The 16,024-nt window shown below is 40.0% G+C and overlaps 1 protein-coding gene and 1 non-coding gene across 9 annotated transcripts in view; one reads left to right on the top strand and one right to left on the bottom strand.

Annotated features, from left to right (window-relative positions):
• adam22 (ADAM metallopeptidase domain 22) overlaps positions 1–16,024 on the bottom strand; it is a 230,863-nt gene that overhangs the window by 178,494 nt on the left and 36,345 nt on the right. For all 8 annotated transcript variants that reach the window (XM_078416827.1, XM_078416844.1, XM_078416837.1 and 5 more), the window contains exon 4: positions 5,077–5,143. In XM_078416827.1, the coding sequence (XP_078272953.1) occupies positions 5,077–5,143 (67 nt within the window). The remainder of the gene's footprint in view (positions 1–5,076; positions 5,144–16,024) is intronic.
• LOC144611163 (U6atac minor spliceosomal RNA) lies at positions 5,621–5,747 on the top strand. The gene has a single exon (XR_013549491.1). It is a non-coding gene; the product is annotated as a U6atac minor spliceosomal RNA (small nuclear RNA).

Raw genomic sequence — 16,024 nt, forward strand, 5'->3', positions numbered from 1 at the left:
CTGGAGTAACTCAGCAGGTCAGGCAGCATCTCAGGAGAGAAGGAATGGGTGACGCTTCGGGTCGAGACCCTTCTTCAAACTGAAGAAGGGTCTCGACCCGAAACATCACCCATTCCTTCTCTCCTGAGATGCTGCCTGACCTGCTGAGTTACTCCAGCATTTCGTGAAATAAATACCCTAATTTAGACTCGGTGATGAAGAAAAAGTGACGTTTCCAGGTCAGGACTTTGTGCTCTGGAGATCTGTCTGAAGGTGGTGTGTTGCCATGCACCCGCTGCTCTCATCAATCTTGGAGATAGAGGTCATAGGTTTGGTTGGTGTTATTTACCAGTCTAGGTGAAGAACTGCTGTGCAGTGAACAGTGAAGACCAGACATATGTATATTTGCACTCAGGTTCATAAGGTTCATAAGTTATTGGAGCAGAATTAGGCCATCATGTCTACTCCACCATTCAAAAATGCCTGATCTATCTTTCCCTCTCAACCCCATTTTCCTGCCTTCTTCCCATAACCCCTGACACACGTACTAATCAAATTAACTCCGTCGTTAACCAACTTCTGTTTATGAAGAATGCTCCAGAATGCATCTGCTCTTTCAAGCCTGACAGCCGCTGCAGGCAACAAAGTCATCATTGACTATAAACTGCTCAAACTAGCACTACCAAAACAGGCCAGAGGCTTGATATTCTGCATGTGAACCTCACCATCATCAATATGGCATGTCATAATATGACGGAACACTCTCCATATTGTCCCGATAAGCACAATTCAAACAACAGTGAAGTAGCTCAATACCATCCAGGACCAAACTGCTTCTCAGCCATCCTTTCAACCATCCTAAATGTTAGCACCTTCTGCCACTAGAGCACATTCTGCCACTAGAGCATATCTGAAAGCATAGATAGACTGCATGTGGGAAAGGATATTTCCAGTGGTGGGAGAGTCTAAGATCAGAGGTCATAGCCTCAGAATTAAAGGGCGCTCTTTTTGAAAGGAGGTGAGGAGGAACTTCTTTAGTCAGAAGGTAGATAATCTGTGGAACTCATTGCCACAGAGGGCTGTGGAGGCCAAATCAGTGGATATTTTTAACTCAGAGATAGTTAAAGATAATTCTTGATTAGAACGGGTGTCAAGGGTAATGGGGAGAAGGCAGGAAAATGCGATTAGGAGGGAGAGATCAGCCGTGATTGAATGGCGGAGTAGACTCAATGGGCCAAATGGCCGAATTCGACTCCTATAACATTGGCTGTAATGTCCACTATCTGCAAGATGCACAGCAGGTGAAAGAAGGGATTTCAGCTATTGGAAAACCATTGTGTATCAAGGACAGGTGGTTAGACTTTGTTTCAAATAGATGATCATTACCCGGCATCCGGGTCGCAAGAATATTACTGCCTCATATCAGCCCATGCCTGAATGATGCCAAAGTCTTGCTTCAAGTAGTCATTGACTGCTTCACGGGCTGAGGACTTGCAAATGGAATTGAACATTGTGCAATCATCAGCAGACTTCCCCATTTCTGACCATATGATGAATAAAAGTGATTGATGAAGAAGTTGAAGATGGATGGAGAAGATGGATGAAGACAGTGCCCTGAGGAACTCCTGCAGTGATGTTCTCCAGCTGGGATGATTGATCTCCAATAACCAACACGGTTTGGAGCCAATTGGCCCTGGCAAAACTCAATGTGGGCATTGGTGATTAGGTAATTAGTGATAAGTGTTAATGATAATTAGTGATAATTAGATTAAACGCCATTTGAGAGTACTGTTGATGATTGAGAATAGACACGGACAATAATTAGTCCTTCTTTTTGTCCAGCAACCTGGACAGTTTTCTACGTTTAGAGTTTAGAGATACAGTGTGGAATCAGCTTTCAGCCCATTGAGGCCACTCCAACCATTAATCACCTGCACATTAATCTACGCTATCCCACCCTACGCACTGGGGGCAATTTACAGAAGCCAATTAATCTACATACTTCCACATCTTTTGAAATGTAGGAGGAAACCGGAGTACCCAAATAAAACCCAAGTGGTGACAGGGAGAACATGCAAACTCCGCACAGACAGCACCCATAGTCAGGTTTGAACCCAGATCGCTGGCGCTGTGAGGCAGCAGCTCTAGGACTGTCCCACTGTGCTGCCCATATTGTCAGTAGTATAACTGTACTGAACAATTTGGCTGGAGGTGCAACATATTTTGGAGCGCAGGTCTTCAGCATTACAGCTGGAATGTTGGCTGGTCCCATAGCACTTGTTGCATCCTATGCTCTTGGGTTTTTTTGTTATCATGTGGAGTGAATCGAATGAAATTACATGAAATACTCTTGTGTAATGAATTGGCTGAAGATGGGTTTGTGCGATGGTGGGGATCTGAGGAGGAAGCTGAGATGGATTATTTATTCATAACTTCTGGTTGAACATGATTACAGAGCATATTCTTTAGCACTCACATGCTGGGCATAGACACCGCTGAAGATCTTCTAGGAACCTTCTCATCCCATTAACTGTTTAATTGTCCAGTACATTCACAACAAGATGCGGTTGACTGCACAGCCTCAGTCACTTAGTTCTGTTTATTACCTGCTGCTTTTATACTCAAGTATGCAAGTAGCCCTGAGCAGAAGAGATTTACTAAAATGATTCCTAAGAAAACAGTTGCCCATAAGGTCATAAGTTCTAGGAGCAGAATTAGGCCAATCAGCTCATCAAATCTACTCCGCCATTGATCTATCTTTCCCTCTCAACCCCATTCTCCTGCCTTTGCTCCTATATGTTGATAGGGTGTTCTCCCTGGAACAGAGGAGGTTGAGAGATATAGATAGAAAAGGTAGAGGGAAACCATTCCCATTGCTGGTGCAATCATGAACCAACGAAAGTGATTTGGAAAATAATCAAAAATGACACAAGGCGAAACATATTTATGGTTAGAATGGTCAGGATCTGGGAGAGATTGAGGTGAGAGTTGGAATAGGGAAGACGGTGGCCTGTTGTTGGCCAATGCTGCTCGATTCACCTGGACATATTGGTGCAGTTCATTTACTCAAAAAGGAATGGATTGGTAGGGGTATGGAGATAGATTAGGGGGTAGGGTCAGCTAAATCGCCTGTGGATAAAATCAACATTGATCCACAAGGCCAAATAGCCTTCTTCCAGCCACAACTGTTCTGCAATTCGGTATCACTATGAATGACTGTGAAACTAACATCTATGCTTCTTGTTCATACGAACTGATGACAATTAAAAAAAAAAAAAATCCTAGTTAGTAGGTGCAGGTTAAAATATTTAGAGCCCAATTTCTTGCAAAACTCTGCATCAGCCACTGAAAATCCATGAACTACTGCACAATGCCAGTGCTTCTGGAGGCAGGAATGTTAGTTAGGCTGCTGGTGATGTTGATGCCTCGGCAGCACGTGAGGCACAATTCTGTTATTGTCTGCAGAACCACAAAGAACTATAAAATAATCAGAATGGTCAAACTGAATGTGCTTTTTTCCCCCAAAAAATTTACATATATAAATAAGCATGGTATTATTTGTCTCTGCCAAGGATTCTCCTGCAAAAGATTTTTTTTGCATGAGTCATCCTGTGTTTCATAAGACTAGTCATTGTGGAGACTCTCACAGCAGCAGGCTATAAACACTGCTGAATGAAGTTGGAATACATGTTGTCCACTGGGAGTATTCAGAGAATTTTGTAGCTATTTCATAACATTAAAGATACTAAAACAAATGTTGGTACATGCGTGCAATACAGATAGGTACTTGGTGGTCTGCATGGACATATTGGGCTGAAGGGCCTATCTATGCACATGTAATTATGGCACTATGCACATTTCTTAGTATCGTTGATATTTAAACTTTTCTCACTGGGCCATAATAGAGCAGGCGATTAGAAACTGCGTATGAATTAATGTGCACCCATTAGTATCATAGAAACGTACAAATGCAATGACCAACGATGATTTGGACTGTTAGCCTACTGCACGAGAAAAAATCATTTTGGATTGCGCCCATCTCCTGTGGTTCCACGTGTAGTTAACCGTGTTGATTTTTAAGGTGTCCTATTCTCTCCCTACTTACTCTTTTGACGTTAAAATCTCTTCTGATTTCGACTGCCAAAGCTATTGCATGTCCCCTTTTTGCCCTCCTGATTCCCTTCGTAAGTGTAGTCCTATACTCCTTATATACTTCAAGGGCTTCACTTGATCACAGCTACCTATATCTGACATAAACCTCCTTTCTTTTGACCGGAAACTCAATATCTTGTCATCCAAGTTTCCCTACTCCTGCCAGCCTTGCCCTTCAAGGTAGAGACAAAATGCTGGAGTAACTCAGCAGGTCAGGCAGCATCTCTGGAGAGAAGGAATAGGTGCCGATTCTGGTTGCAACCCTACTTCAGACTAAGGCTTAGTCTGATGAAAGGTCTCAACCCAAAACGTCACCTATTCCTTCTCTCCAGAGATGCTGTCTGACCTGTTGAGTTTTGTATCTTGTGTCTATCTTGTGTCTTGTTTCTACATTTTGTGTCTATCTTCAGTATAAACTAGCATCTGCAGCACCCTCTTACATAGTCTTGCCCTTCACTTTGACAGGAACATGCTGATTCTGAACTCTCGCTATCTCAATTTTGAAAACCTTCCACTTGTCAGACATCCCTTTATCTGACAAAAATACCCCAAAATCAACTGAATGATCCAAAGATAACTTCCACAATAAAACATCTTTGTAATTTACACTCACAAAATGCGTGTACACATATTTGCAGGAAATGCACAATATCAGCATAGTATGTGGGTTTTAATGATTATTAATTGCATGAAACAATTTTAATTAACTCACAAATATAATGCTTTCATAAAATATATGTGAATTCCTGAGAACTTTAATTTATTAGTACAGATTATAAATAAAAGGTACCACCATTCTATCTGTTCAAATGTTCTTTTCTTTTCACATTAGAGGTCAGTTAGTTGCGACCACACTTGGCACGAATAAAGAAATTTGATCGGACATTCTTAGTTAAACTTGTACAAGTTTGCAGGCTTAAAAAACACAATTAATATCAGACTTACCACTGAATGAACAGTTTTTCCCCATGTACCAACAGTTCGTTCCACATACTGGGATGAGAGCAGATCACTAATTTAAAAAAAATAAAAATTAGTCAACACATAAACGCTAAATATGTTGAGGGCAAATGATTTATTATTAATCAGATCTACTTTCAGATCGTTAACCATGCATTTTATTAAAAATTACAAATCACTACCAACAAGTGTCTAAAGTGTGGTACTTGCAGGATTTGTTGTGAAATTGCATGACAACTCAATTGCAGTCACCTTTCTGAAATTCATTATCTAATTTGATAGCCAAATAGGAATTGTAAAGAGGTTTCAAGCGGGCAGAAACATACTAATTAGATTGGATAGAATGCAAAACAAAGCTTTTCACAGTGCCTTGGTAAACGTGACAATAAAACATTCTAAAACCGATCTGAGTTCCACAATTTAAGACCAAATGCTGGGAATTGTGTGTGACCAGTCCAGTGTTTGCCCAAAATTGGCAAGAAGAAACAGATGAACAATTTTGGAAAGGTCAAACTGTATTGTATGAAAAGAAAGAAAAGAAAAGAAAAGAAAATAAAAGATTCTCCTTGATAAAGATGAAAAAGCACCCAGTGAGTTTCCAACATACAACTAGTTTAGGCTTTGCCATCTACTTTGTAGCATAATGTGCATTTTTTATAGTGTAGAGGTTATCTTGTTTGCTTGCATACGAAAAGTTACCAGTTTAATCCTAACTGGTAACATTGGGTTTTTTTAGTTTGCGAATGCCACAAAAAAAACTTTAACTGAATGCCTTCTCTATTCTTGAATGATGGTGCATGCACAAATCTTTCTCCCTTTCCCCCAACCCACGCCATAGCTCAGTCGATTCAAGCCACATTAAACAAATCAAATCTCTTGTAACAGAAGCACTATTGCCAAGCATAACAAAACTATTTTAGCAAACTGTTTCACGAGGCGTTACAAACTAATTAAATTGCGAGAAATTTGCATTTGCTCATTATTTATTTTTCTTTTCCATCAATGCTGCACCCTAACCACTGCACAGAAAGCATAAGTAGAAAATACAAACAGCCCACTTTACTGAGGATTATTATTTTTTAAATAAAAAGAAAACAGAATAGAAGACATAATCAAAGGTTATTTTACTTATTAAACTGGTAGAACAGAAGGCATAAAAACTGAATTTGTGCAAGACATACTTGGACTCCACTTTCAACATTCTGAAAGGACTGTGCCATTTTTAACTGCCTGGGGCCACTTTATTGGAACCAGTCCCCGCTCACCCCTTTCCAGAACATCTAGAAACATAGAAACATAGAAAATAGGTGCAGGAGTAGGCTATTCGGCCCTTCGAGCCAGCACCGCCATTCAATATGATCATGGCTGATCATCCAAAATCAGTACCCCGTTCCTGCTTTCTCCCCATATCCCTTGATTCCGTTAGCCCTAAGAGCTATATCTAACTCTCTTTTGAAAACATCCAGTGAATTGGCCTTCAATGCCTTCTGTGGCAGATAATTCCACAGATTCATAACTCTCTGGATGAAAAGGTTTTTCATCATATTAGTCCTAAATGGCATACCCCTTATTCTTAAACTGTGACCTCTGGTTCTGGACTCTCCCAACATCGGGAAGATTTTTCCTGTATCTAGCCTGTTAAATCCCTTAGGAATTTTATATCCCTTAAGAACTTATGCTTACCAGTTATACTGATATAACCCTTATATATCCTCCCTTCTCACAATCCAGGATCCCATTCACCCGTTCGTTATGACTTTGTATACTTCATACACTGTTCACAACGCATTCTCTTCGTCGCCAAGAACACCAAACATAGATCAGATAAACAGTTTTTTCGGTCCACAGCAACTACTTCAAATTTTTGCCTGTTTAGTTCTTAAATTATTTGCTCTGCCATATCACAACTGCCTCATACACTAGCAGAGTTGAAAGAAGCTGAACACAAGATCATAAAGGCAGCCTCCCAAACTCAACATTTCAAGATGATTCTGCATTTCTTACTTAAACGTCATTTTGATCTATCCAATGTTTCTTTTCTTCCCATTTCCACAATCTTTCACTTTTATTCACTGTGCATATATTTCATTTATCACTTATCTCACCTGCTTTTCACTCAACCAAAGACTTCAATTTTTTTGTTCTTTCCGCACAGATCCCCATCCATACCTCTCAGTACTTGATCTCTAATTTACTTCTTTTCTGATTAACTTCAACTCTTTCATGCTCCACGGGTGCTGTCTGGTTTATATCCTAGGTCAGACAACATCACTAACACAGTTAGACTTAAACCTATTTTGCTCTTTCCACAGTCTTCATAAGTTCATAAGTTCGAGGAGCAGAATTCAGCCATTTGGCCCATCAAGTCTACTCTGCCATTCATTCATGGCTGATGTATTTTTCCCTCCCAACCCCATTCTCCTGCCGTCTCCCCATAACCCCTGACACCCTTATTAATCAAAAATCTGCCTGGTCTATTGAGTATTCCACCATTTTCTGTTTTTATTTCAGATGTCCAGAATTTTAAAAGATTTTCATTGACAATTAAGATGTTTTGCAACAGAGATTTGGAAATGGATATAATTTATTAAAATTATTTCTTCCTTCCATAGTTGAAACAGAATATCACAGATAGATTGTTTGAAGATATGGCAGAATTTGAGAATTCAAACTATGTTATTAAAAAGAGCATGAGGTATGTTTACTCATCCTAGTTACAATGCACCCAAATTACATCGTTGGTCAGATATCCAGGAAGATATCAGCATACTGCAACAGCGCTGAACAGAAGTCATGACTGTGCATTTTCAATAAATCAGTAAGCACTCATTTGGCAAAGCCCCATCAACAACACGGAGCCTCAGCAGTAAATGAAAAATAGATACAAGTACGCACAATGTCATTTGAACCATGAAAATTCAGAATTGACACCGGAATGGTTGCTTTAAACTTTGAATAGCGTCCATATTTAATCACACTGCACCGAATGTGCCACTAATGAACAACCCATAAAATGGGCTTGGGGTGGGCTCCAATGGGCTTTGTGAGCACAAAACCAAGAAAAAAACCCAGAATTAATTAGATTGTTTCAAGACGCAGATTATGTGCTTCCATTTACTGGAGATCAAATTTGGAAAATAAAGCATTTTGCAGTTTGTATAAGAAGTTGGAGATAAATTTCAAATTAATTTGCTAAAATGATTTAATTGGAACTTGAAACACGAGCTTAATTTGGGATCAAGCCTTCATCATGTAAATTTGCTTCATTTTGTAAAGCTAACAAAGTTTCTGTTTGATCAGTATGGTACTGTAATATATATTTAAAATAGTAGGTAATTTTGGCATTTCAAACCTGGTTTGCATTCTCTCCAAACACAGCTGATACTCAAATTCAGTACCACATTCTTAATCTTTCCCCCAACCCCTTGATGCTTAAACATTGTGTAAGTATCGGCAAGTATCTCCATATCTGAACTCAGGACAAAGGGAAGGTTATTGATGAAGCATATAGTGATGGTTGAGTCCAGGACATAGTTCTGAGCTACAGCAATATCATGAATTACATATAGAATAATACATAACCATAGTTCAAGCAGGACATTCCAAATGTTTGAAGATTTCCACATCCAATTACAAAGGAATCTGAAATGTCTTTAACTATCCAGAGAAAATGGAGTATTGATGTGAGATATGAATTATTCATAAGATGTTGTTATTTTTGATGACAGTTAGTTAAATTCCAAACTCTCCACTTATTACACTAAATCAGAGTACCACACACAGGGTGATGCCTGCCATATCAAAATACAATCATTTCGATGTTTCCAGCACAAATACTACAATGGCAACTAAGGGTCACACCTTCTTTTATTGTATTCATGTCAACAAAAAGAGGTTATAGATAAATATAAATGAAAGATCAGCCTGCCATGCCTTCATATCCCCATTCCCATTGGGCAGAAGATACCGAAGCTTGAGGGTGTACATCACCAGACTCAGGGACAGCTTTTTCCCTTCTGTCATCAGGCTACTGAATGATCCTTCCATGAGTTAAGGTACTGTCTGATTAACCTCTAAACCATTGTGGACATTGGACTTTTGTCAAGTTGGTGCATCAAAATGTTGAGAACTATATTCTGCATCCTGTATCTTCTCTGATTGTACTTAAGCTTGGCTTGATTATATTTATGTAAAGTATGATCTGATTTGTTGGATAAAACATAAAACAAAGCTTTTCACAGTACCTTGGTACACATGACAATAATAAACCCAAACCTAAAGAAAGTTTTGTTCATTTGTAAAGCTACATCAGATCTGCTCCAATCTGAAAAGATGTTAGAAGGAATTAGATAAGGAAAAAATGATTACTACAACAATTAGAGAAATGTTCACGACTATATGCATGGTGATATCAACAAAAGTAGATTGTGAACTGATCGGAGGAATTCCCAATTTCCAATCATCTGAGCAAATCTCATCTAATCAAAGTTTTGAGAAAAGTGAATAGTAAAGTTGAGCTTCCATGTGTCACTTAAAAGGGTCCTCAATACACTGAAAGAAAATACCAATCTACAGAGCGCAGCAGAACAATACATGGCGCAACTCAACTAAGGGGGGAAAGCGTGCCATCTGTCATTGAACATTACCATAAAAGATGGTCCAGATAACATTTGATGATGTGGCTTCTCCCTACTGTTTGCCAATTTTATTCCATTTACCTGGTTGCATACCTCAGTATTACTGTGTGGTCATTTCAACAAGATGATTGATTTATTAGTCTAAGCAAATCTAGACATTAATGAAAATTTAGCTCTGGTTTTAATTTTCCACTTCATTTGGAAACCAGAAAACAAGTTATGGGAGAAAGAGGAGATAGCAGGGGGTAGATAACACGAGGGCAAGATAATGGACCATGATATCCAGCTGTCTACTTGTCATTTCTAGATATTAAGATCCTTTCAGTTCGCAAGCAGCAGTCACACAAGATGGCAACAAGTCCCCTCTTGAAACAAATATGGACCAAAGAGCTGAATTCCAAAGGCAGGGTGAGAGCTATTGCCCTTGCACTAAAAGCAGCATTTGACCCAGTGTGGTGTCAAGAAGTCCTGATAAAACTAAGACCAGTTATGCTGTTGGAGGTCAATCAACCCTGCCCCAGGACATCACTGCAGTAGTTGCTCAGACAACATCCAAGGTTCAACCATCTTCAGTTGCTTTGGCAATGATTCCCCTTCGAATGCAAGATTAGAAATGCAGATATACACTAATGACTTCAGAATATTTAATTCTAATCACAACTCCACTCTTCATGCGACAAGACCTAGACAACATCCAGGCACGGGCTAATCAGTCGCAAGTGTATTCACACCCCAAAGGAGCCATCTTCAACAAGACGCAGGCTAACTACCTGATATTGAACCACAATATTACCTCCTAACCTCCAGAGGTCTTTCCACCATCTTTAAAGCACATTTCAGGAGTGTGAATTTCAGGTATACTCTTTACTTGACTGGATACGGGAGATCCAGTGGATGTGGTGTATCTGGACTTTCAAAACGTCTTTGACAAGGTCCCACACAAGAGATTAGTGTGCAAAATTAGAGCACATAGTATAGGGAGTAGGTTATTGATATGGATAGAGAACTGGTTGCCAGACAGGAAGCAGAGTAGGGATTAACGGGTCTTTTTCAGAATGGTAGGCAGTGACTAGTCGGGTGCCGCAAGGCTCGGTGCTTGGACCCCAGTTATTTACAATATATATTAACAATTTAGACAAGGGAATTAAATATAACATCTCCAAGTTTGCGGATGACACAAAGTTGGGTGGCAGAGTGAGCTGCGAGGAGGATGCTATGAGGCTGCAGGGTGACCTGGATAGGTTGGGTGAGTGGGCAGACACAACAGACAATAGGTGCAGGAGGAGGCCATTCGGCCCTTCGAGCCATCACCGCGATTCACCGTGATCATGGCTGATCATCCACAATCAGTACCCCGTTCCTGCCTTCTCCCCATATCCCTTGACTCCGCTATCATTAAGAGCTCTATCTACCTCTCGAAACCATCCAGGGAATTGGCCTCCACTGCCTTCTGAGGCAGAGATTTTCTCTTGAGTGAAAAAGTTTTTCCTCATCTCTGTTCTAAATGGCCTACCCCTTATTCTTAAACTGTGGCCCTTGGTTCAGGACTCCCCCGACATCGGGAACATGTTTCCTGCCACTAGGGTGTCCAAGCCCTCAATAATCTTTTATGTTTCAATAAGATCCCCTCTCATCCTTCTAAATTCCAGAGTATACAAGCCCAGTCGCTCCAGTCTTTCAACATACAACAGTCCTGCCATTCCGGGAATGAACCTCGTGAACCTACGTTGCCATCCCTCAATAGTAAGAATGTCCTTCCTCAAATTTGGAGACCAAAACTGCACACAATACTCCAGGTGCGGTCTCACTAGGTCCCTGTACAACTGCAGAAGGGGCTCTTTGCTCCTATGCTCAACTCCTCTTGTTATGAAGGGCAACATTCCATTAGCTTTCTTCACTGCCTGCTGTACCCGCATGCTTACTTTCAGTGACTGGTGAACAGCAGCAGCTCACAGCACAGAGGGTCGAGGACAGTGGTGCATGGAAACACCACCACCTGCACATTCCTCACCATCAGAACCCGGAACTAGTTAGCTCACTAGAAGCAGACAACGTTGTTGTGTCTAAATCCTAAACCATCTGACCCAACAGCATAGTGGGGTCACCTTCACCAGAAGGAGTGCAATGGAATGACTACTGGGAACTGACCTGCGGGTCCAGATTGCCGTCTCCTTCCGGCAATTTTAAGTCCTGCCTAGCAGACTTCTAGTAAGCTAGAGATTCCAATGGAAGTTAGCTGTTAGATTTTTTTGCAATGATTGGCAAGGCCACAATGTACTCTGACTTCATCTGTGCTGCTAACTTCACCATCCAGTTTTAAAATTGAGATTTAATTTACTGAAATATAAGATATTAGTATTTTTGCATTTCATCAAAAAACACTTTGCAAAATTAAGAGCTGTTTTAACCAAAATATGAATTCATCAATGAATTTCACTGAAACGAGTTATAATTGGTATTGCGTTTAAAAATCTGAATTGTAAACAGATTGCAGAATGTCAGCTCTACAAACCCAGGGAGTATGGAGAGTATTAAAGAAAGACGCTTTGTATTATTGAAAAAGGCATCTTTAACAATCTCCAGCACTGTACATGCTGTAGGAGAACAATGTTTAACTTACAATGCGTTTCTGTTCCTCTGCTGGAGTTTGGAGTGTTTCAAATCATATTTTAAATGTCCTTTTACATTTGCAGCTTCTTTAGCTTGGAACACAAACAAATAATGTCTCCAGGCTGAATCACTGCCAAAATTAGCATCCACTCCTTGGAGGAAAAAACTAAGCTCCCCATCCCATTCTGCATGGACCTTATGAAACAAGAAGCACAAGCATTCATTGTCCTGGCTAGGATCATTGAGCAGGTGAGAATATGCTTCTGCCTTAAGGAAATAGGAGACTGATTGGGGTGAAGGCAGTCAAACTAATGAAAGAGACCTCCATCTGATCAATATCTTTCTTACATTTCATATAATGTCATAGAGAGTCGTAGAGTCATACAGCGTGGACACAGGCCCTTAGGCCTAACTTCCCCACACCAGCCAACATGTCCCATCTACATTATTCCCACCTGCCTGTGTTTGTCCCACATCCCTCCAAACTTACCCTAACCATGTACTTGCCTAATTGTTCCTTAAACGTTGCAATAGTCCCTGCCTCAGCTACCTCCCCTGGCAGCTCGTTCCATATACCCACCATCCATTGAGTGAAAAAGTTATCCTTCGATTTCCTATTAATTCTTTCCCTCTTCATCTTAAACCTATGTCCTCTGGTTCTCAATTCTGCCACTCTGGGCAAGAGACTCTCTACCCAATCTATTCATCTCATGCCTCAAGTCCTGGCAACATCCTCATAAATGTTCCCTGTACCCTTTCCAACTTGACATTATCTTCCCTATAATATGGTGCCCAGAACTGAACTCAATATTCTAAATGCAGCCTCACCAACGTCTTATATAATTGCAACATAACCCCACAACTTTGACAATCAATACCCTGACTGATGAAGGCCAAAGTGCCAAAAGCCTTTTTGACCACCATATCAACCTGTGACACCATCTTCAAGGAACTATGTACCTGCACTCCGAGATCTCTCTGCTTTACAACAGAGACCTACCATTCATTATGTAGGTCCTGCTCTTGTTAGACTTTCTAAACTGTAACACCTCACATTTCTCTGTATAAAATTTCAACAACCATTCCTCAGTCCATGAGTCAACCGATCAAGATCCTGCTGCAATTTTTGACATCCATCTTTATTACCTTCAATACCACCCACTTTTGTATCATCTGCAAACTTGCTAATTTTGCCATGTACATTCTCATCTAAATCATTGACATGGATGACAAACAGTGATGGGTCCAGCACCAAACTCTGAGGCACACCACTGGTCACAGGCCTCCAGTCTGAGAAGCAACAATTCCACCATTAGCCTCTGCTTCCTTCTGTGAAGCCAATTTTCTATCCATTCAGCTATCGCTCCTTGGATCCCATGCGATCTAACTGTCTAGAGCAGCCTACCATGTGAAGTCCATATGTACAACATTTACAGCTCTGCCCTCATCAACCTTTCTGGTCTCATCCTCAAAAACCTAACACTATAATTTTCCAGATGGTTCTCACGCCTTTCTGCATTGCCCAGCTTATTTCACCACAATGAATATCCCAGGTCAACACATAATAGTTCAATCAACAGAAAGAGCTTGACAACAAAACAACAATCATTCTGAATGTATTAAATATGGGATCTAGGTCATTTCAGAAACTGGCATTTTGTATTGAAAAATAGAAAGCACAAATGCACAGAGTAATGCAGACAAAGTGGGAGAATACACAATATTAAGTTAGGAAGATTGGGATGGCTCCAACTTCACGTATCAGAAAACAGCAGATCCAAGACCCCCATGACTTTGAGGGCAATTCCATACCAGAAGATTAAGAGGAAAAGTAGATGGCTAGTTTAAAAAAAATATTTTGCTATAATGTTTTTAACTTATGGCATGATTCAAGTTTCAATTAATTATTCCATACATATTTTAAAAATGATAATATTATTCAAATTATATCACGGTCAAAAGTTATAGTTAAAAGCCATCTGAATGCAGAAACATAAGCTATTAAAATCTCTGTCAGCTTTCACAGCTGCCTAACCATAGTGGAGGCAGGATCCCACATTATGTCACCTGTGGCTCAGGCATCATTTGGATCTCACAACCAAACTCAATGATATAAAGGATCAACAAGCTGAGCCCCCGGCATGCAGTCTAAATATTCACGAGTTTGGTGTAAGTCCAGATCAGTACAGGTTGACTCAAGATCTCAGCTTCATTTTAGTTGAATGAAAAAGAATATGTAGGCCATAGTTTTAAGTTTAGGCTTAAGTTTAGGTTTAGGTTTATTGTCATGTAAACCAAGATACAATGAAAAGCTTTGTTTTGTATGCTTTCCAAATAGATCAGGTAATGCTATACAGAAATCAATTCACTCAAACTCCAACACTGTAGAAAACGTAAAAAGGAAGGTAAAATGCAGAATATAATTTTCCTTTATATCCCATTTGTAGGGATTTTGTAACTGTAATTACAACTTTTAATGGATAAAGCCATGTACATAGATAAATCTATAGGATTATGGAAGAACAATTGGTTTGGTATTGAGTACAGCCTATGTAAGTAGCCCAGACCATCATGCAAACCAATCGTCCTTCCATTGAGTCCATCTACACTTCACGCTGCCTCGGCAAGGCCACCAGCATAATAAAAGACCAATCGCAACCCAGTCATTGTCTCTTTTCCCTTCTCTCATCAGGCAAAAGGTATAGAAGTTTGAAAAAGCATACCTCCAGATTCAAGGACAATTTCTTCCCAGATGTTATCAGGCAAATGAACAGTCCTTTCATCAGCTAGAATGAGGTCCTGACCTTCCATCTAACTTATTGGAGACCTGTGAACTATCTTTAATCAGATTTTATCAGACTTTATCTTGCAATAAATGATGTACCCTTTATCCTTTTTATTTCACAAAATGCTGGAGTAACTCAGCAGGTCAGGCAGCATCTCAGGAGAGAAAAAATGGGTGACATTTCGGATCGAGACCCTCCTTCAGTCTGAAGAAGGGTCTCGACCCGAAACGTCACCCATTCCTTCTCTCCTGAGATGCTGCCTGACCTGCTGAGTTACTCCAGCATTTTGTGAAATAAATACCTTTGATTTGTACCAGCATCTGCAGTTATTTTCTTACACCACCCTTTATCCTTTCTCTGTACACTGTGGATGGCTTGGTTGTACACATGTGTAGTATTTTATTGACTGGATAGCATGCAAACAAAAGCTTTTCACTGTACTTCAGGTACATGTAACAATAATAAACTTAACTAAACTAACCTGTAGCAACTGCTGCAGGTTGCTTAGAGGAATGTGTGTGTATAAGGTTGTTGGTCTTCATTCTCACTGCCTCAAAAGAAAGTGAGAAGGAGAAGTCTGTTGTTATGTATGTTATACTACTGGACAAGGTACAGCAAAAATAATGGTCAAGAACCATCATTGAATAAAGAGGGAACAAAGTATATTCAGTTTTCCAGATGTTTAGAAAGAACCGGGTGAAGGGGCAAACTAAGTGGAATGATAGGGGATAGATGCAGCATCTACAAAAATGTCAATGGAGTAATATAAATCTCAGTTCCACTTTGTAAATGGCTGCTCACCATCATACAATCTTGAATAAGTTTAGTTTAGTTTAATATAGTTTAGAGATACAGCACAGAAAAAGGCCCTTCGGCTCAGAGACTCCACACCGGCCAGCG

Source organism: Rhinoraja longicauda, chromosome 2, assembly GCF_053455715.1.
Source record: "Rhinoraja longicauda isolate Sanriku21f chromosome 2, sRhiLon1.1, whole genome shotgun sequence".
Lineage (NCBI taxonomy): Eukaryota > Metazoa > Chordata > Chondrichthyes > Rajiformes > Arhynchobatidae > Rhinoraja > Rhinoraja longicauda.